This window comes from Acanthochromis polyacanthus, chromosome 9 (assembly GCF_021347895.1).
Source record: "Acanthochromis polyacanthus isolate Apoly-LR-REF ecotype Palm Island chromosome 9, KAUST_Apoly_ChrSc, whole genome shotgun sequence".
In the NCBI taxonomy this organism is placed as follows: domain Eukaryota; kingdom Metazoa; phylum Chordata; class Actinopteri; family Pomacentridae; genus Acanthochromis; species Acanthochromis polyacanthus.
Genome location: NC_067121.1, coordinates 7224155 through 7246999, shown reverse-complemented (window position 1 = coordinate 7246999; position 22845 = coordinate 7224155). Strand labels below are relative to the sequence as shown.

The 22845-nt window shown below is 38.7% G+C and overlaps 2 protein-coding genes across 2 annotated transcripts; both read right to left on the bottom strand.

Moving 5' to 3' along the window:
- Positions 1 to 228: 228 nt before the first annotated feature.
- On the bottom strand, positions 229 to 3368 carry LOC127535359 (immunoglobulin lambda-1 light chain-like; the record flags this gene model as incomplete). The annotated part of the gene is made up of 4 exons (XM_051953202.1): positions 229 to 886; positions 1134 to 1208; positions 1326 to 1634; positions 3272 to 3368. Coding segments are annotated over 4 exons (618 nt in total), but the record flags the coding sequence as incomplete, so codon positions are not given.
- A 7820-nt stretch (positions 3369 to 11188) lies between these two features.
- Positions 11189 to 14473, bottom strand: LOC127535349 (tripartite motif-containing protein 16-like). Its single transcript, XM_051953183.1, has one exon. The coding sequence runs from the start codon at positions 14444 to 14446 to the stop codon at positions 12689 to 12691; it is 1758 nt and encodes a 585-aa protein (XP_051809143.1). The 5' UTR covers positions 14447 to 14473; the 3' UTR covers positions 11189 to 12688.
- Between the last annotated feature and the right edge of the window lie 8372 nt (positions 14474 to 22845).

The window sequence follows — 22845 nt, the reverse complement described above, 5'->3', positions numbered from 1 at the left end:
ACCTCTGTGTTCATCTTCACATCAAATTGTTGAGCTTGTCTTCCTGTTTAGTTGTGTGCTCATATTTGTATTTCTAATACTCAGTAACTTCAAACTACATGAAATGTATTTTGGGAATCATCATACCACACATAGAGACAACATTTTTATCTTCATTTTATTGAAAAGGTTTTGCTGAATTAATTTGAACAGTCTTCAACATTTTGATTCTATAGTGGAAAAAATACAAGAGGAAAGACGTATGATATTAAATGTTGAAATATGGACAAATCAGCAAATAATTCAACTGATTTTAATCTATTAATGTTTCAATTAAGAAGCTAAAAATAACGTAAAAATTAATAAAAACCTTTTACTACTGAACTCCACATTATAAGCAAATAACCCCATGTGAAAAATTACATTTGTTACCAGTTGCTATAACAGCTATTAAAATTTGTTAAACAAACATAAACATTGCAATTTTATTGTGTTGATTGATAAACCTGTCGCACTCTACAGAATAATTCATAAAGTAACATAAGACTCAATTATGAAAAGAGCACTGTCCTGTAGAATTTTAACTCCAACACTGAAAATATATATGTGAATATCTGACATTACACTTGTAGGATGAAGATCCAACATGTGAATTAAGAGAAGTATTTTATGATCAAGGACAACACGTCAAAGCTGACACTTCTGGTCACTGTACATCTTAATTATGTATTGATGAGATGTGACGATGAGAAAAGTCCAGCAGCAAACAGTCAGTCAGCATGTGTGCAGTTGGTGGACGGTCCCTTGTTTGTGAGGATCATCAGCAGAGAGAGTCCACAGCAGAACACCAGACTCTTCACTATCAGCACTGTGGACAGCAGACAGAGCAGATTCACCTGGAAGGAGGCTGACAGACAGACAGACAGACAGACAGACAGACAGACAGACAGACAGACAGACAGACAGACAGACAGACAGACAGACAGACAGACAGACAGACAGACAGACAGACAGGTCATTATTAAGTCCAAATGTCCACAGACACTTAGAGTGAATCCTTGAATGATGCAATGAAAGTGAACAGACTGATGTGCAGCTCTGAGTGCAGCAGAACATTGCAGCTGTCCATGCAGAGAGGCAGCAGCTGATCTTACAGTGAGCTTGCTGCAGAGCTGGCAGGTCTGCTGGCTCTCTCTCTGGAGGACAGGAGGCTGCTGGAGCTGGAAGCTCTGAAACAGAGAAGGAGGGAAATGTTTGTATCTGCAGTGAGAAACATGAGTGGTGTTTGACAGCGTCTCCACATGAAGCTGAATCAGTGCTGAACACAGTCATCCAGCCTTCATCACCTTGTTGTGTCTGGGCCTCCACTGGTCCCCCCTCGTGCTGGACGTAGCAGCTGTATTTATATGTGCTGTCCTGTTGCTGATGGATCAGCAAGATGGAGGCGCTGCGTCCCGGCTCTCTGATCTCCAGCTGCTCTCCCTCAGCAGGGTCCACATCCTCCAGCTGGCCGTCCTCCTTCTGTCTTTTCCAGGAGAAGCGGACCAGAGGAGGAAACATGGCTGAGGCCAGACACAGCAGGGAGCTGTTCCCCTCCAGGTGGACTCTGGATGCTGCTGGGTACACGCTCACCACGGGCTGCACTACCTGCTCATCTGATAGATGGATGGATAGATAGATAGATAGATAGATAGATAGATAGATAGATAGATAGATAGATAGATAGATAGATAGATAGATAGATAGATAGATAGATAGATAGATAGATAGATAGATGAATGAAGGTACGTTGTGAAAATAGAACTACTAATAATAATCATAGAGGAGGTGTGGTTCATGGATTATTAGTTTACTGCACATGACGGAATGACAAATGATTTAACATCAAATATTTTTCTCTGTACAAGCTGACACATAATGTAAAATAACATAACATAATAAAATATCACATAAGTTCAGATAAAAGAATCATTTCTAGCATCATTTTTCAACCTGCTATTTTCCAAAGAGTATTTACTTTTCTACATTTAAAGCTATGTTGAGCTTCATTTACATTTTGACTTCATGTAGCATTTATTTACAACAAATCTTTTCTGTTTGCCAGTAAAACGTTCTCCACAATATGTAAATGATTAAAAAATAACATTTCCTTCAATTTGGTTTGTTCAGTTTTCATATTCAGTGTCTGTTTTCCTCGTATATTAAAGTATTTTCTAATAAAAGATACATCATCATATAAACAATAAGCATCATTGATTTTATTTTTACAAATGCTATTTTTTTCGACTGTATGACAAAATGAAATGATCGGTTATACTTTCTTTCAAATACTCTTATAAACAGGTAAAGACGAAATCATAATATGATCATTAAAACATTAATATAAAAAATATTTTGGATTATTTATTTCTCAAATCAAGTTTCTCAGACAACTCAAAAGTAAAAAAAGACATAGAAATGTCAAACAAGAATAAAGAATCACAGATTATATGAAATTACATATTTTTAGGGCAGCATCAATTCATGTTATAGAACACAACATAAGAATAATTAAGATCAAATCAAATAATTCTATGTTTGAGTTTTGTTTATATCTGATATAAAACAAAGAAAATGCTTTCATTATATATTTCAAATTATGTTTAACATCACACATTTTTTATATGTCATATATTCAAATAATAATGTATGCATGTTCGCTATTAAATGACATCTGATACGATACAAAACAAAATATTAAAGCAAATTTGCCTTTCAATTCAAAAAGGTCTATTATCACATTCAGTATCTGTTTTCTTTTGTGTTTTTACATTACATATAAATAGTTTTCATTAAAAATACTGATTATATTTCATGTCTTTTTTTATTTATTGACATTTAATCAGATATCATGTGAAAAATTTAATCAGTCTAAATTGAGAATATTTATTAATTATTCTCCACAATCCAGAGACATTTATTCATGAATATTAAATTGTGTTTAACATCACTTTTCTTCTTCTGTTCACAAACCAAGAGACGCCACAGAATCAAACAGTAAAGAAATAAAAACACTGAATATTTGTAAGCTCACTGATATTTGCAGAAATAAAGAATAACTTTAGTTGTTCAGTCACATTTCAACATGTTTTCACACATTATTGAGCTTTTCTGATGGAACAGTGGCTGCAGATGAATCCTCCACTAATGATGGAAAAACTAACATGGAAAGCCTGAAACAGCACAAAGTGACTTGAAACACATTTTCAGCTTCACAATAAAACAGCAGAAGAAAAGAAAAGTTTCTTCTTACCTGTTACATACAGTTTAGTTCCAGAGCCAAAGATGTTGTACCACTTTCCTCCCACAGTGAGAAATGGTCGTACAAAAACCTGCTGCTGAATGTTTGCTCAGATCTACACACTGTAGCACATCTTTCAGTTCTCAAAGATGCTTTTAGAGATGAAAATATACAAGTGTGATTAAATAATTTAGTGATGGTGTAACAGTGGACTGTAGTTTTGTGAACAGATTCTGTCTCAGCTTCACTCTCATCCAGCTCAAAGTACAGTGTCCTCACTTATTCACATTCATGTTCCTTTTTTAAAAAAATAAACTGATAAAAGCTGCTGAAATGTGTGATAAACTCTGTGATCCTGGGCTGTAGTTTACTGCTGCCTTCATGTCACAACTGTTTGTTGATCAGTAGGTTTTTGTACAGGCTGCAGCCACAATCCATCACTGTGGGAGTCTGTCTTCCCACAGATGCAGTAGTAGGTGGCTGAATGTTCAAGTTTAACTTTCTCTATCTTCAACTCACAGCCGTTCTGTTTATTCTCAGCTGAGAAATCATCTTTCTGAGGATGATTGAAATTTGAATTTTTGCTATTATCATTCATGTTAATAGCAAGAATTAGTCTGAATGTTTCTGTTTCTGTCTTCTGAAGCCAGCCTACACTAGAACCATCACACTGATCAGTTTGTGTACAGCTGAAGGAGGCTGTTTCACCGACTCTTCTGGTCAAAATCAAATCGTCCTGAATCAGCTGTGCTGCCATGGCAACCAGCGCTGCAGAGACACACACAGGTAGATGAAGGTCAGTGTGACAGCGTTTGTTCCAGGTGGACTTTTTGGCCTCCTGATTGGCTGGAAACACTCACCTGAACACAGACAGCACAGAGCAGCAGCTGGGAGGAGAAGCATCTTGTGCAGTGGTGTTTCCTCTGGAGAAGCTGAGCACAAGTGGAGCTGTGATGCAGCTGAGGACAAACAAGGACAAACTGTCAGAGCAGACGAGACCACATGGTTTCTATCAGGTCCTCAGAGCTCCCATCAGCCCCTGCGGCCCACAGATAAGGCTGCTGCTGCTGACTGACAGCTCAGCTCAAGCTGCTGTGTGCTTTCATGCTCTGGATTTCAAGCTGACGGCAGATCCACTAAATCTGCTTCACATCATGCACAAAGACTCAAAACATTCATGTTCCCACAAACACATTCAGGTTGGTGGTCAGTTTAGTGACACAGACTGTTATCTGTTGTTGGGAGCAAAACAGAAAACTTTAAATCCACACAGCTCCTCAACTCTCATCAGATTTCAAGCATAGTTTCACTTTTATAACATGACAAACACTTTTCAACAATTCTGTAGATTTATTTTTGATATACTTTTTTCATTCATTGATTCATTTAGGCCGCACAATAATAGAAACATTTGCCGGCATTTAGTCAGAACGATTTGGTATTTTTGTAAATTTTGACATCTGAACTGAAGTAAAAAAAAAAAAAACGAAAACAGTTAGCTGGTTGTGCAATTTTTTAAAAATTACAAATGAAAATATGTCTGATTTTCTTACTGTTTTCTCAGCATGACAATAATGTTAATAAAAAAAATTTTGTTTAAAAGAGGAGGTCTAAGTGTTCAAGCGAAGGAGCACTTGGGTTTTCCGTGCGAGCTCAATTTCTTGATCAAAATATTCCATTTATATTTTATTTTTTGTTTTGTTTTGATGTGTTTATTTTGACATATTTGACTGCAGTTTGGTTGTGCACAGTTGCGCTGTTAAAAAACACATTTTCCTACAATATTAACAATTTAAAAACACGAGTTATCCAGTGCTTCAGTGTATTTTTAGGCACCCTAAAGTAAAAATTAAATGTTTTTACATCTTTGATAATTCCTCATATCCGTCTGACATGTTTGTCATTCTTCATTTATTTCAATCATCTGAATATTCTGCTGCAGTTACACAATATTTCACTTTCCTCATCTGTTATTGATGTCTTTCATTCCAGCCGTCTCATGTCAACATGTGTCCATAAAGAAGTGTCTGCATGTGATGCTGCTGCTGCATCAGGATTATCAGTGTTACACTGCTGCCCTCTAGTGGCTGCAAACTCACACTGCATCCAGCCTTCTACTACTGCTGCTACTATGAGCACACACTACTGCTGCTGAGGGTGCTGCTTCTTCTGCTGCTGCTAATGCAGCTACTTCTGTCTGTGAGCTGCACAGAACTTTCATGATTCATTCATCTGATGGTGATCAGACTGCATGTTCAAGCCAACCGACAATCAACAACTAATGATTTACAGCAGTGTGCAAACTGTTGAGGTACTGTAAATGTGTGGATTCCTCTCCATCAGTGTCAGCAGTTAACTGAAGGTCCCAGATTTGTTCTGAATAAGCCAGACTTATAAAGAACCATCTGCAGCCACAAGAAGAAGCAGGAGTCCTGCAGCAGATGGTCTGAGCTCAGAGAGTCCTGATCTCAGCATCATGGAGTCAGTTTGGATCACATGAAGAGACACTGAGACACACTGAATCCTCACAAGAACTGTGGCAAGTTCTCCAAGATGCTGGAAACAAGCGACCTGCCACAGAACCAGGAGTCCAAAGAGTCAGGAGGCCGGTCCAGGTCCGCTGTTTGAAATGATTGGTATGATCTCTTGTTTGAAAATCACTCAAACAGCTACAGAGGGATGCCAAGTGATCAAAAAGACACACATTTTGGCTTCAAAGATGTGTAAAAACAACCACAAGTAGATGCAACATAACCAAAAAGAGACTCCAAACAATCACCAGACCAAAGATGGACTGAAGCAGACAAAACAAGGCACCAAATAACTGCAAGATTACAAACCAAAGATGAAAAAACACTTTGAACAGGCACAACACCAACACAAATAGATGAAAAATTATCAAAGAAGAGGCATTTCCTGCACCTGATATTACAGTTATTGGAGCCCTTTCAGATGGCAACAGATCAACAATTATCAGAAAGATTTTCTTCGATGAATTCATGGTTCTCAGAATCTGGATGACACTACTGATCCTCTGACTTTTCAGCATGCATTATCTGATGATATTCCCATCAGCCTTAGCTTGAGTGAGCCGCTAACAGTGGTGGAGAAAGAAATTGGAAACTAATTGAACCAAAAGTCCTGCTTATTTTGTCCAACCAGCTGTCCAAACCTCAAAATTATCACATAAAATATAATTAAAATTTAAATTAAGTGAAGGAAATCCTCACATTTGATCAAGAGGAACTATGAAATGTTTGGCATCTTAACATGAAACATGAATTTAAATATATTTTTGTCAATAATTTAATTGTTTCATTTGTTTATCAATATTTTTGATTCAAAATATAATTTAATTAGCTCTTAATTTCTTACCCAACTTAGAAACTAAACCTTTTAGGTCATTTTAAATCAACATATCCAACAGTACAAGTGTTAAAAGTTTAGGACAACCACTTCAGTATTGTTTCTTAGTTCTGCAGTCACATGTGCAGCTAAAAGGTAAGCAGTGTGTTTTCAGTTGCAGAGGGCAGCAGTGCAGCAGACCCCCTCCTAAATTAATATGTGGAATTAAATGCAAAAATGTCTTTTGAAATACCGTACCTGAAAGCACCACCTTGAGTCCGTCTCGATATGTCCTTTTGAGTTTTTTGAGGCAGACAAGGAGGTCCACTCTGTCCACTGATCTGCATTATCAGAACAACTCCACCATCAACGGATCCATCAATCATCAGAATCATTCCTGCTTCACCATAATATGCACACCAATAACATTCAGTCACTATGAACTTGGTGCAACTTTCATAATTCTCTTTCTTGGCAAACAGAATTTCTGCAGAATTCCTAATTAGCCTACCATCAAATTAGTAGCTGCTTTCAGGTGTGATCTATTCATTCCATATCTTTTCGGTGAACGTAATTTACCATCGCAGCACTTTTTGTTTAAAATTATTAAAATTAAGATATGATATTAAATTGAATTAAACATTTTATGAACAGACATTTATCTTCACAGAAAACACAATAATTACAGAATATTGAACATATCAAATGTTTATCACAGAATACTTTTGTCAGATCGTGACAACACAGACATCAATTACAGTGCATCAACAGCATAAATTTAAACTTAATTAAATTCAGTAACAGTGATGTGTTCACATGTGTATATATATATCCATCCATCCATCCTCTATACACCGCTTTATCCTCACTGGGGTCGCGGGGGGTGCTGGAGCCTATCCCAGCTGACTTGAGCGAAGGTAGGGGACACCCTGGACAGGTCACCAGTCTGTCACAGGGATACATATACAGACAGACAAGCACACTCACATCTACGGGCAATTTAGAGTAATCAATTAACCTCAGCATATTTTTGGACTGTGGGAGGAAGCCGGAGTACCCGGAGAAAACCCATGCATGCACAGGGAGAACATGCAAACTCCATGCAGAAAGATCCCAGGCACAACCCGGATCTTCTTGCTGTAAGGCGAAAGTGCTAACCACTACTCTGCTGTGCAGCCCCTATATATATATATATATAGATATATATATATGTGTGTGTGTGTGTGTTCAATATATTAAATGTTCAATGTAATATATGTTAAGATTAATGATTACATCATTCTGAATGGTATAAATTACCTTTTAAATATAACCTGTGCAGTATTTGTGCAGTTCAAAGTAATAAGACAAAAATCTGATAAATGAGATGGGACTCCCAGCTGAAACAAATAGATGGAGATGATGTGAATGTTGTCAGATGGTGATGTCAGATTCAGACTTCTCCTTTAAGGTTAGAAATGAAAGTATGAAGATTACATTCATGGAAAATATAGCAGGTTGAAAAAAACAAGCACCACTTGTGCTAGCATGCTACCTTGATGGACATATTGGTTTGTTTGCGTACTCCCAGTGACCAGTGGTGGAACCAAAACAGAATTTCTTTTGTTTTGGTTGTTATGAGTGACGGTAAGACTCTGTGTAGGTGTGGCTTGAGTAGTCACCGGGGTTGTCTGCTGCAGGGGGTGGTTCACATACATACCTGCTAATGGGTGAATGAAGGCAGGTGTGGAGTTTGGGGGGGAAAAAAACAATTTTGGATCGTGTGTAAACGCAGTGTCAGCCAGGTTGATTTTTTCAGTTTGTACTTTTGATTTATTTGAAACTTAATGTGTAAACTGAATGAAAACTTACCTGCAACTGCTGTAAATAAATGGAACATTATATCCAAATGAGCAGAGACACTGTTTTAATTTGAAGCCGCACTCGTCAGACTCATAGACTGTGTATAAAGATGGACGTACCATCTGGCTCCAAAAATGAAGCCCACCCAGAAGTGTCAAAAACTTGCGATATCACGCCGTCGTAGGGTTGGCTTCAAAAAGTTTTTACTTAGAGTCCCTATATTATCAGAGTAGCGACAACTGGGGATTTGATGCCATTTTGTTTCCATTCACTCAATATGGGACACACAGCGTGAGGTGCACATTCACGAAAGCTAGCTGTTTGTGTATTGCTTACTGATTTCAAGACATGTTTTGGACAAAATATTTTACTGGCTTGTTATGTCTGGATGTCCAAGGTTGGATTATGGCCGTTTTTTTGTGGAATATTTTCATCTGTGACTAGTTATGAGCCTTCAAAAGTGAGTTGTGCTGTTTATGTTATTTGCTGTTTGTTGGACAAATGTGTTTATATTACCCGCTGTGGTAATCACATCTGAAAGTGGTTTATACCGGGGGATTCATGTGAATCTAAGCTTTCCATGGGTGTATAATGTTTCTGTCATCGAGTTTGCAGCTTTGGTCAATTTAGCAAAATACGTTTGCACATCTCAAGACGGGCCGCTGAAGTTTAACGGGCCCGTATTTCATGCATCTCCATGCATGAAATTAGTCAAAGTCAAAATAACCACAACTGCCTAAAATCACATCAAACTTTTCTATCTGTCATTCACCCATACATCATAACATGAAAGTACATACATGGGACTAACCTGGCACAAAAATCATGATGAAGTCGGTTTCCATCCCACTCTCCGGACTTTATTTTCCCACAGTTTCCTTCTTTCACTATTACTGGGAAATCTAAACATGTGGAATCCCTTCTCCGATCGATTTGTGCACCCAAAGGCACAACAGCCCGTCGTTTTTCAGGTATTTAGGAAGCGAAAAGGGACCTAGAATTACTCTCTGCGGTGTAAACAACGTTAACAGGCATACTCGGCGTTCATGAATAGGAAACAAAATGGCGCCTATAGATGACATGACCAAAATTTTTGGACCCGTCATGTCGATACTCTGATAATATAGGGACTCTACTTTTGCTCCATAGACCCCAATTCATCACCGGAAAAAATAAAATTTGATAGACTGATTTTCTACAGTTCAGGATTTTTTTCCCGTTAGTTTTCATGGTCAAAATGAGAGATCAGGTGGCCGATCTTAAAATGAATCAATACTGAATTTTAAATAAATCGTTAAAGTTGGCGGAGCCAGGGGGCGTGGCTATACTTGATTGACAGTCTTGTCTGGAATGATTGACAGCAACAGAAGCCTATGTGGTAAAATGTGGGCGGGATAAGAGAGTCTTCAGCCAATCCTGCCCCTAGTTGCTCTCCGGTCCAGTCTGTTTGATGACGCTTTTTACGTCACTGGCTCCAAAAAATCCAAAACGGCGACCAGGAAGTAGCAAAATCCGGGCTTCATTTTCTCGGCTTTGAAACCAACGGGTGACGTCACGGTTAGTTCACGCCTGGTCAGACTAAGGAAACTAACAGCCCCTCGCAGTGACTACAAGTAAAGTCACTACAAACAGTCAACCTTGATTGCATGAAATAATTTCCCCTTTTAGTTAATATAAAATACTGATTTGTGCTCCTTTACTGTGTCAAAGCTTCATTTTCTAAGGAGCTTTAAAGTTTACACACTGTTGATAAAAAATCAAACGCTGAACTTTGAAGATGTTGGTGCTAAAGAAGAGGTCAAAGGTCACTGTGAATGTCAGGTTCATCCTCTGCGAACCAGGAACATCCAACGCAAACTGATGAAAATCTGCCCAAAAAAAGCAGTGTCCTAATAACCTGCTGCAAGAAAGACAAAATCCTGACTGACATCAGTCCAAGATTTGCCTCTGAAAACACAGTAAAGTGAAATAATTATCTGCAGAAATGTGTTGAAAGTTTTTAAACAGCAAGAGCAGCTGGAAGAGTTTATTTTAGAGACATCAACAGTGTGAAGGAGGGATGGATTTTATTCCTGCAGCAGCTGGAATGAAGTCGACCAATTGGAGTAAGAAAGAGAGAGAACAGACAGCAGATAGAGAAAGGACAAACAGCAACAAACTATATGAGATTGGAGTGACTGCAGATTAAAATGTAGCTCCAAATCCAGAGCTAGTCATAAATGTAGCTGTCATCTGCATAACAACGGAAATGTATGCAGTGTTTCCTAATAATATTGTGGTGAAGTCGCCAAACTTACAACAGACAATATCAAAAACAGCTGTTTCCAAATGATGTAAAACTTGACGAGGCACAAAGAAGAGTTATCAGGATGATGGCGCCCTCTTGTGTTGTGCATCAGTTTTCACATTTCAGTTGTGAACCTGCAGGAAGTCCAGGAAAAACTGGACTGAGGCTTCAGAAAGTCAATCATCACCAGAAGGACAAATGAGAAGCAACATTCAGCACTTCAGATCAACCAGCACACGTTCTGTCCCGGAGGTGGAGTTCAGGTTAAGTGAGAAAAGTTGGAATAGTGATGAATGAACTAAGTTCTCTCCTTCTGGTCTTATAGTCAGCACTCGGCCCAGTTTAGAAGCAGTTCAAGTAGAAATCTGAACTTCAGCCATGAAATGTTGGATTCCTCATGTCTGGACCTTTAATTCAGAAGATCAATTGTTATATTCCAAACAAATGTTCAAGTTAGGGACAGAATAATCATTTCAATGTGTAATTTAAGCATAAATGATGGAATCCAGAATCCAAACTCTGTTCATTTATTGTCCTTTATTAGCAGATTAACATGAAGCTGAATCACAAGTTTGTCAAGAATCTAGAAACAAAACAAATCAACAAAGTGAAAAATCACCAAATAAGATTAATAAAATAACTATTGATTGAAATAAAAATCCAACTAGCTATATTTCACCAGAATAGCCAACATAAACAACAAATCCTGTACATAATATTCTTGTGAAGACAAATCAAGTGCATATTTGAATAAAAGTTAGTTTTCCATCACCCCAGCTGGTTCCTTAAATGTATCAAACATGAGATTGAATAAACACGAATTCAAAGAAAAGCAAAGACAAGCTGCAGAAACACATTAAAAGTCAAATGTTACATTTTTATGCATATTTCAGCAAAAATATGTCAAAATTAAAACACTTACGCATAAAATCAGCAAAATCTTTACAAATAATGTGGTAAATACAAAAAATAAGTACACATTTTAAAAAACAGATATTTTTCCATCACCTCGGCTGGTTCCTTAAATGCATCTTGAACGTGACAAAGAAAAAACATGAATTTTGACCAAAGAAAAGCAACGACAAGCCTCAGAAACGCATTAAAAATCAGATATTGTTACATTTTCATGCAGTTTTTAGGATATAAATAGTTTATGAGAAGGTTAAATGTGAAAACATGGAAACATTTAAAATAAAATGTAAAGAATGAAATATGAATGTTATGATTCCATGACTGAAGCTGACACAGATGCACATTTTCTGTTTGTTGTTGATTTTTAAATATTTCCCCAGTAAAAACTGTGTCACTCAGTGGTTCAGTGACGAGTCAGAACTAGTCAGGAACAACAGAAACCTTCATCAAGCATCACTTATTGTGTCCTGAGGCTTTAAAATCAGACTCAACATGTTGCTGCTTTCACACTGAACCAACACCACAGCCTCATGGTGAAGTTTCTCCTTCATGAAAATCAACATCACAACACATGAAACCATCTCAAGTCCACAACGATACAACATCTGATGTGTGTCAGGACTCAACAAAACGTCTTCACACCCAAACTGGATCAAATCACAGTTTCCACTTGTTGGTCCTGTGGAATAAATCCTCTTTACTGACTGAGAGCAAAAACCACATCTGGGCTGGAAACATCAAGACAAATGAAAGTCATTTTTTGGTGAAGAAAGTTGGAAGAAAGTCAAAGATGAGCAGAGGAAGAAAGTGCGTGTTTGAATAGAAGTTAGTTTTCCATCACCTCAGCTGGATCCTTAAATACATCACTAAGATGAAGAAATGAGAAGATGAACAAGTGCTGACAGTCACTGTTTGATTGACAGCTGATCTCTGTGCAGTGTAGAAATAAAACAACAATGAGCTGTGAGCAACAATGATGGAGACTAAATGAGTGAAAGAATCAAAGACACAATCAGACTCACTGCACCTTCAGTCACCTCTGTCTACTTCACTTCACAAAACTCAGCACTTGCCCCAGTTGTACCAAGCCAACAATCAATTCCAAGTCCAGCATGTATCTGCTGAGTGAATGTGGTCTGGACTCTGTGGAGGAGAGTCATGGTTTCAGAGACGCTGTAGAAGGACAGAATACCTGCACTGTGATCCAGGTACACTCCAACTCTGGAGGACAGAGGACCTGAGACAGAAGTTTGGATGTTGTTGTACCGAAATTTAGAACTGTTTGGGGAACAACATAATACCCAAGATTTGTCATTACGTCCAAAATCACATTCAGTCCAGTTTCTTGCTCTGCTGATATTCTTGTATGCGACTGCTACAGAAACTCCTTTTCCTCTCCACTCCACCTCCCAGTAACAACGTCCAGTCAGACTCTCTCTACTCAGGACTTGAAGACGTTCAGTGAATCTGTCTGGATGTTTAGAATAAGGCTGTTGTTCATCCGTATATGTTGCTTTTCTGTTCCCTTCAGATAATATCAGCCACTTGTTTGCTGTGTTTGGATCCAGAGTGATTTGACGTGAATATTTCAAGAATCCAGCTCTGGTCTTTGGCTCTGCTTGTGAATCTGACAGTGAAACATCCAGTTGAGTTCCTGTCAGTGAGATGTTTGTCCATGTGTCCCTCACAATGTCCTGTAGATGATCTCTGAGCTCTGACACAGCTGCTGTCAGCTCCTCAAAGTGTCTCAGAGAACGGATGTTGATGCTGGATGAGTGTGTGGACTCACTGAGTGCTGACACTGAGGGGTAGTTGTGGAGAAACTGGTTGTGATCCTCTGTGTGTGAGAGCTGCTTCAGCTCAGCATCTTTCCTCTTCAGATCTCTGATCTCCTGCTCCAGCTTCTCCTTCAGCTCTTTCACTCCACTCACTTCAGTCTCCTGCTGGGATCTGATCTGCTGCTCCACATCTCGCCTTGTTTTCTGGATGAGATGGATGATGTGGGTGAACATCTCCTCACTGTCCTTCACTGCTTTATCAGCAGAGCCATTGATGGCCTCCAGCTGCTGTTGGAGCAGCTTCACATCTTTCTCTCTGTCCTGGATTCTCTGCTGGATGTTTTGTCGACTCACCTCCAGCTCTCTCTGCCTCTCCGTCCTTTCTGCTGCAGCTGAGACTGTGTCGTGGCCTTTATGTTCATCCACAGAGCAGAGATAACAGATAGACTGCTGATCTGCTGCTGGCTGCACCAAAAATTGCCCCACGGGGACATTAAAGATTTCTTGATCTTGATCTTGATCAGTGCGGCAGAACATCTTCTTCACCTTATCGTGGAGAGAGCAGATGTTCTCCTGGAGCTTCTTGGAGGGCTCCACCAGCTTGTGTTTCTTTAATGGAGGTGAATCATAGTGAGGCTGAAGGTGTTTCTCACAGAAAGAGGCCAGACAGACTAAACAGGACTTGGAGGCTTTCAGTTTCCTCCCAGTGCAGACATCACAGGACACATCTTCATCTCCAGCATAGCAGTGATCAGCAGCAGCAGCTTGGAGTCCAGTCTTCTTCAGCTCCTCCACTAAAACTGCTAACATGATGTTTTTCATCAGGACAGGTCTCGGTTTGAAGGTCTGCCTACACTGAGGGCAGCTGTAGATTCTCTTCTCATCCTCTCCATCCCAGTGGGCTTTAATACACTTCATGCAGTAGCTGTGTCCACAGGAAAGAGTCACCGGATCCTTCAGTAGATCCAGACAGATGGAACAAGAGATTGTTTCTCGGTCCAGCTGAACTCCTTTCTCAGCCATTTCTCCTCTCACTAACAGTGACTGTGCAAGTTTCACTGTCTTGTTGTTTCTGCCAGTAGGATGAAGAGGAGGGTTATCAGGCTGAGATTCATTCCAGGAAGAGGAGTGGCATTAAAGAGATGCTCTGATTTTATTTATTTGTTCATGCAATAGAAATAATTTTTCACCTATACACAAATTTCTCCTCAACTTTTCAGTTCTCAGCTCTTTTTTTTTCGAAAATATCAGAATTCCCTGATTCTCATTTAAATCAGTTCAATAAATCCTCTTAAAGAATCAAGTAATTCAACAACTCCAGATCAATAAAGACATTAATCACAAAGTATTTCTGAATTAAACAAATGACATTAATCATGTAATTTAGCAGAAGTTGTATTTTAATGTCTGATTCATTTGAAGACATCATTTGTTGCAGCCATGAATCCCACTGGACTTGAATGCATCACATTATTTGGATCTATGGGGAAAATAATGTGATTGATCTGAATGATTTTTTGATATTTTCCTTTCGGTATTTATTAACAGGATATCAAAACCTTCCACATCCTTCTTCCAAAATAAAATCACAGATTCAGTTCATACATCACTGCAGCTCTGTCTCAGTATTTACATAATGATAACAACAACAATAGAAATAACAATAATAATAGATTTATTTATTAACTTTTTATGGCACTTTTCAACAACAACATTGCTATACAGTAAGTCACATGTAAAATTAGAGAAGAAATTCAAATCCAATCAACTTAAAAAGAGTGTCCACAACTCAGAGATTTCATGTATAATTCTAACCTGTACAGATCAGACAGAGTTGACGGCAGTTTGTCTGTTTCTGTAAAGTCAAATTTAGCTGCTACGGTTTTATGTGCCCCCAGTGGACCTCAGTCCTTCAGATTCAGTTCTGTGAAAGTGAACTTGTCCACCAGTGACTCCATCACTGTGGTATCTGTTTAAAGATCCCCTCAGCTGCATCCACTGCAGCCCCTAAATCATCACATCTATTTGCTGATCCATGGTTCTGAAATGCTGCTTGGAGGAAATAGTCACCTAAATAAACCCACTTTTAATCTACAGACTTTTACTCCCTATATCATTTTTACAGAAACTTGTTCCTTGTGTTCTGTTTATTCAATTATTATTATTATTATTATTATTATTATTATTATTATTATTTCTACGGGGTCATGACATTTTGTAGCTAAAGTACATTCAGTTGACAGCTATCATTTACAATTAACTACAAGGTTCAGTTAGACTAGTGATGAATACGTGAAGCAGATAAAAAGAAAAACTTTACTTCTTTCATTTTAATTTGAAGGCGGAAGCAAAACAAAGATAATCATCCGGCGGAAACGAAGCCAAAACCGTTGCGAACATTAGCTTAGTAAAACCGCGGCAAACTTTAGTTTCACTGATGTGTGGAAGTTTGTATAGAGTGTTGTTTTGTCATATCTTAATATTTTATCGCTTATGGTAAAGATGAGTTCAGTCCAGAATCTGAGAGAATTGATCAACGAGCGACTAACTGCTGCTGCTGAAGAAATATTCACAGAGTTTGAGAAAACCATCGTCCAGTACGAGGAGGAGGAGCTCGATCGTCAGCGCAGACTGCTGGATAACATCTGGAAAGCAGAGATAAAGTTACACACAACAGGTTTGTAGAACTGTGATGGTCTGAATGAGTTGACAGAAGTAAAGTGAGGATGAAAAGCAGGAGAACTTTCACATTTTTCTACCGAATCCACGGTGGTCTTTAAATTTCAGGGTTCATAATAATCCCAAAGACATCAGGCAAACATCAACTCACTTACTTTGGTGGTTGAATATAAATAATTGTCCTAATGAAGTGTAAAAGCCATGTTTTCCTTTATCCATAGGTAATATATGGTGATTAAATACACATGAAATTTTCAGAAATAAAACATTTAATGGTTTAATTCATCCATTTTGTGTTTGATATGTGCATTGTAGCAAATACTGTCTGTTTCCAGCAAAATAAGCCAACATGTTATCTTTTAAAAAAATCTCATAGATTGCACAATTTATCAGAAACAACTAGTCGTCTGACACACGGTTCTTTGAAATGACCCTATTTTACATGTGTTATTCAAAAATTCACCAAAAAATAAACTGTTTGCACCAGATTCTACACCCTGTGCCAAATTATTAGGCAAGTAGGTTTTTTGGCCAAAACATAGTCTTAGAAAAAGTCTGGGCCTTCCCACTTTTAAATACTCTTCTCCTACGCTGACTTTGTATTTGTCAGACATCATTTCAAGTTATATTACATTTATAGCAAGAAAATCAACACATATGTCAAAAGTGCACGTGCCAAATTATTAGGCAAGTTTTAGCTTTCATCAAAATGGGACCAAAAAAAGGACTTAACGGCTACAGAAAAGAGCCAGATAGTTCGGTTTCTGTCAGAAAAACTTACTCCCAATAAAATTGCCAAGAAATTGGGAAGAGATACTAGGACCATCAAAAAGTATATCAAAAACAGTCAAGATGGCAGGAAAAAGCGAGTTGAAATGAAAAGAAGAATGTTATCATCAAAGGATCTGAGAAGAATTAAGCCAGAAGCAGCCAGACAACCACTGGCATCAAGTTCTACCATCTTTAAAAGCTGTGACTTATCTGAAGTTCCTATAAGTACCAGATGCCGCATCCTTCACGAGTGCTACGCAAGTTTCTGGAGGGGGGCGTTTCTTCGTAAATGTTAAGAGGGGGAAGGTTAGAGGGGGGTGAGGGAGAGGTTGTATGTGCGCATGTGCATGCTACGTTCAAAGTCGTAGGAAATTAAATCTCCTCTAATGCCTTTAATGCAAGGGGGCCGAATAATATTGCACGCCCCACTTTTCAGGTTTTTATTTGTTAAAAAAGTTTAAAATATCCAATAAATTTTGTTCCACTTCACGATTGTGTCCCACTTGTTGTTGATTCTTGACGAAAAATTAAAATTTTATATCTTTATGTTTGAAGCCTGAAATGTAGTGAAAGGTTGAAAAGTTCAAGGGGGCCGAATACTTTCACAAGGCACTGTATATTGCAGTAAAGGATGAGCCCACTGTGAGGAAAAATGTGTTTGCAGACGCAATGCTTGGGGGTCAGAGGATTAAATGTCTTTGCTCACGTTTGTTTCCGTATCATCATGTTATTTACGTTTTTCATGTACCCCATTGTCCCTTCAGACTTCCCACAGCAACATGTCTGTAAAGAGGGGAACAGTCTGACTGACCAGCAGCTCTGTAACCAGGAGATGAGCTTAAGTCTGGACCACACAGACCCAGAGCCTCCACAAACTAAAGAGGAACAGGAGGAACTCGGCATCAGTCAGCAGGGAGAGCAGATTGTACAAACGGACACAACTGATACCTTTCTATTGACTCCAACTCATGAGGACAGAAACAACAGTAAAGTAGACCCAATCAGCGATGAGTTCCTCTCTTATAATTCGCCAGTCGCGGACAGCCCACATCAGCAAGGTAGTAAGCATGTCGACTCAGAGTCAACTAGAAATGTAGCTCTGAAGCCAAAGAAGAGTCAGTACAGAAAGAGCAGTCAGAGTAACAATGTAGACAACTCAGTCCATATGAGACGACACCAAGGTGACAAATGGTATTGTTGTGAAATATGTGGGAAACGTTTCTGCCGAAGTAAGCATCTGATTATTCACATGAGAATTCACACAGGTGAGAAACCGTATTGTTGTAAAACATGTGGGAAAAGTTTCGGTCACAGGACTAATCTGTCCACATGAGAATTCTACGGTGGCCGAGACCCGCCATCGCTGCAAATAAAACAAACGCTGCAAATAAAAGAAACACTGCTGCAAATAAAAAGAAACGCTGCAAATAAAAAGAAACACCGCTGCAAATAAAAAAGAAACGCTGCAAATAAAAAGAAACGCCGCTGCAAATAAAAGAAACTCTGCAAACAAAAAGAAACGCCGCTGCAAATAAAAAAGAAACACTGCAAATAAAAAAGCCACAACGAAAGTGGATTACTGGGGATTATTTTTGCCGATACACCGGTGTGAGAAGAAGAAGACGAAGAAGTAGAGACAAGAACAGGAGTACGACTTGGAAAACGAACGAGAAAGAAAGTGAAAATGTTAGTGTTTAATGTCACTACGTCTAATTTTTAATGTGTTATCTGGTTAGGCCATGTAGCCCCAGGTTTGAAGGTTTGAAGTTGAACTGGAGGATGCCGGTGTGTTGTTAGCCGTCAGTTGTTTCCACCCGGATGTGTTTTCGTTCCGGACTCATTCATTCTGTCCGCTCGGGCGGACGGGCGCAGGCGGCAAAGGATGGTTCGCCCGGGGCGCAAATCTAGCCATGACCGAATCTGTGTGTTTTTCTGGGGTAGACACTGTTCTGGAGTGAGAGCGTGCAGTGGAACATACTACTGTGTTTTGCTGCATATTGGAGTAAAGTTACCAAACTCGATTGTCCTCTCGTTAGCCGAAGCTAACAACACACCTGGATCCACACCTCCACACGTCTGGATCCAGGATTTTTTTGAAAAAAACAAAAACATCTGGATCCAGGATTTTTTTCTGGATCCAGACGGTGATCCGGATCACCTCCAAAATCTAATCGATTGTTACTTTTGCTCTTCCGGGCATTCTGTAAAAAAATTGTGAAAATCCATCCATAACTTTTTGAGTTATGCTGTAAACAGACAAACAGACAGATGGCCTGGCGGAGGTCTGCGCTCTCCGAGTGCTTTTCTAGTTTTTAATGTGTTATCTGGTTAGGCCATGTAGCCCAAGGTTTGATGTTGAACTGGAGGATGCCGGTGTGTTGTTAGCTTCGGCTAACGAGAGGACAATCGAGTTTGGTAACTTTAATCCAATATGCAGCAAAACACAATAACATGTTCCACTGCACGCTCTCACTCCAGAACAGTGTCTACCCCAGAAAAACACACAGATTCGGTCATGGATAGATTTGCGCCCCGGGCGAACCATCCTTTGCCGCCGGCGCCCGTCCGCCCAAGCGGACAGAATGAATGAGTCCGGAACGAAAACACATCCGGGTGGAAACAACTGACGGCTAACAACACACCGGCATCCTCCAGTTCAACTTCAAACCTTCAAACCTGGGGCTACATGGCCTAACCAGATAACACATTAAAAATTAGACGTAGTGACATTAAACACTAACATTTTCACTTTCTTTCTCGTTCGTTTTCCAAGTCGTACTCCTGTTCTTGTCTCTACTTCTTCGTCTTCTTCTTCTCACACCGGTGTATCGGCAAAAATAATCCCCAGTAATCCACTTTCGTTGTGGCTTTTTTATTTGCAGCGTTTCTTTTTTATTTGCAGCGGCGTTTCTTTTTGTTTGCAGAGTCTCTTTTATTTGCAGCAGCGTTTCTTTTTATTTGCAGCGTTTCTTTTTTATTTGCAGCGGTGTTTCTTTTTATTTGCAGCGTTTCTTTTTTATTTGCAGTGGTGTTTCTTTTTATTTGCAGCGTTTGTTTTATTTGCAGCGATGGCGGGTCTCGGCCACCGTAAAATTCACACAGGTGAGAAACCATATTCTTGTAAAACACGTGGGAAAAGTTTCAGTCAAAGGAGTACTCTGGCTGTCCACATGAGAATTCACACAGGTGAGAAGCCATATTTTTGTCAGCTATTTGGAAAAACTTTCAGTCAAATGAGTGGTCAGACTGTCCACATGAGAAGTCACACAGGTGAGAAGCCATACCCCTGTATCACCTGTGTGGAGAGATTTAAAAAAGCAACAACACTGAAAACTCGCATGAGAACTCACACAGGTGAGAAGCTGTAGTTCTGGAACAATGGTAGGAACAAAGCTTGAAAAAACATGCATTCATTCACATTGTTCAGGGTATAAGTAGGTCTAATGTGCATTAATACCACTACAACAATCGTTCTATGAGTTTATTGGATGTCAGACTGTGAGACATGTGAGACATGGATCTTATAAAATCTATCAAACTGTCCAATGTATTTTATAGCGACTTTTACAGAAACACATTGCATTTACAACTGAAATACAACTGGAGACATCATACTTCTGGCTAAAGTGTTGTTTATGAATTTCCGATATAGTTGAGTAGGAAGAGATGATGTTGGTCTGATTTAATGTTGTGAACATGAGTTTACCCATAAATGTTTTTTTTATTTTATTTTAGTAATTTTCATGTTGAGTTCATGTATATGTAAATTAGCTGCACTCCAGTTCACCTTCAATCAGTGTTTCTGTGGTGGTTTTAAGAAATTAAACTAGTTTCTGTAATGTAGTCATTTCTGGAAGTAACAGACCTGACTAATTTCATGTGAGATAAAGCTTCAGCTTTCTCTAAGACAGTTAAATGTAAAAGCCCAACCCGTAGCGATTTCAATTTCCTTCAGAGAAGTTTATTCAGATCAGATGACTTTGATGTAACACACTTGAAGTTTTGCTGTATGAGTGTTGTAATGAGATGAATTGTAACTTCAGTCTGGTTGGCTGATAAAATGTTGATGATACTTGACTATTTGTGTGACACATTTTATCCCCAAACATAAAAGTGCTTTCTTCACTTGTTTTTTTTTTGTTGTTGTTGTTGTTGCTGACAGATTTTCCTGTCTGTTTTAAAGTAAAACAATAAATTGTTTGAGACAAAGTCCTTTTGTCCTTGTGTTCCATTAAGATATATAATAATGATAGGCCTCAGTACAAGAACATGAGTACACCTTTCATTAATGAGCTTCAAATCTTTCATTTTGTCTGTACTTGCTTACCTTTATATTATCTGACAGCCTCAGTCCTCAGCATGGAGGTCACCACAGTTATACAAATGTCTGCAGAGATGTTGTGCCATTCTTCAGAGACACTCCTTACCAGAGGGGTTGTGTTGCTCTTCATTTATCTTTTAAAGTACTTGAAAGATGTTCTACTGGATTTAAATCAGCCATGTCTTATTTCTCACTTTGTCCTCCTGTAAAAAAAAAATACAAAAAAAATACTGTGTGACTTTTAAGACTCTTGACCAGTCCAGAAAGGGCAGCAATGAGTCTTTGCTTTTTCTTTTTATGCGCTGATAAATTTGTGTATCATCTCCAAACCAATGAAAAGAATCTTACATAAGCATATAGAACAAAACAAGATTCAAAGTGTAGCCTTGAGGGACTCAACAAGTGAGCAGAGTGAGTGATTTTGAGGACAATACCTTCAGTTCACGACCACGTACTGTTCAAGATGTGATTTAAGGATTCTCTGATTGGTTTAGGGCAGTAGTTGGGAATGGAACAGCACCAGAACAGCAGAGTGGGCCATTCAATCTCTTCAAAGAACTGTTTCAGATCTGTGACGTGGTTTAAAACCAGACAGAAATGTTTCATCAATGCTCTGGTTAAAAAAATGCAGCTGAATTCAAAAATAAACACTTTTTTTCTCCAAGATTTTCAATAGAAAAATAATTTAGAAATTAGCGTGAAGTTTGAGATAACAGAGGGTCCACATTTTTCTTTTTGAGAAGAACAACAGTCTGGGTTCATCCACATCTAAATTCCAGTAATTTCCGGACACCAGAGCAATGGTTCCATCCAGCGCTTAAGAAACAAGGATCAGTCATGGTAGAGGACACCAGGTAAGCTTTAAAGAGGAGGAAGTAGTTACATTAGTAGCAGAGGAAGCAGCCGTAGTGGCAGTAGTGTCTTGTCAGTAGCAGCACAAGTAAGAAAAAGCTGGGTGCAGTGTGTTGTTGCAGATGGCAGCAGTTTGAAGGACTTATACAGTAACAGTATTGCAGGATTTGTAGCAGTACTTTGACGCTGCAGTCTTGGCAGTGACTAGAAATCATTGTGATGATGTGATGTGTTGTTGATTGCACTAGAGCGCAGCAGTGTAACACCAATGATCCTGACTGCAGCGGCCAATACCTTGTGACTTGCAGGACTGCACTGGCAGGAACACACGTGGGTGTACAACTACCGCAGTGAATGATCGCAAAAGTGTGCAACTTCCAGTCATATATATATATATATATATATATATATATATATATATGTGTGTGTGTGTGTGTGTGTGTGTGTGTGTGTGTGTGTGTGTGTGTGTGTGTGTGTGTGTGTAAAAAAACAAATCATTTCTAATTTAACTGGGTCATTAAAGGAGTATTCCACACAATGTTTCACTTCATGTCGAAGTACTTGTAGTTTTAAAGGTTAACATTACTTAAAAACAAGCTATGAATTTAAAGATGTATAGAATCATCATCATTTTTATTATTATTATTATTGTTGTTGTTACAGAGGCATGGCATTTTATAGCTAAAGTACATTCAGCTGACAGCTATCATTCAAAATAAACTATAACGTTCGGTGAAGACTATCGATGAAGACGTGAAGCAGATCAAAACATCTATTTCCATTTTATTTTGAAGGCGGA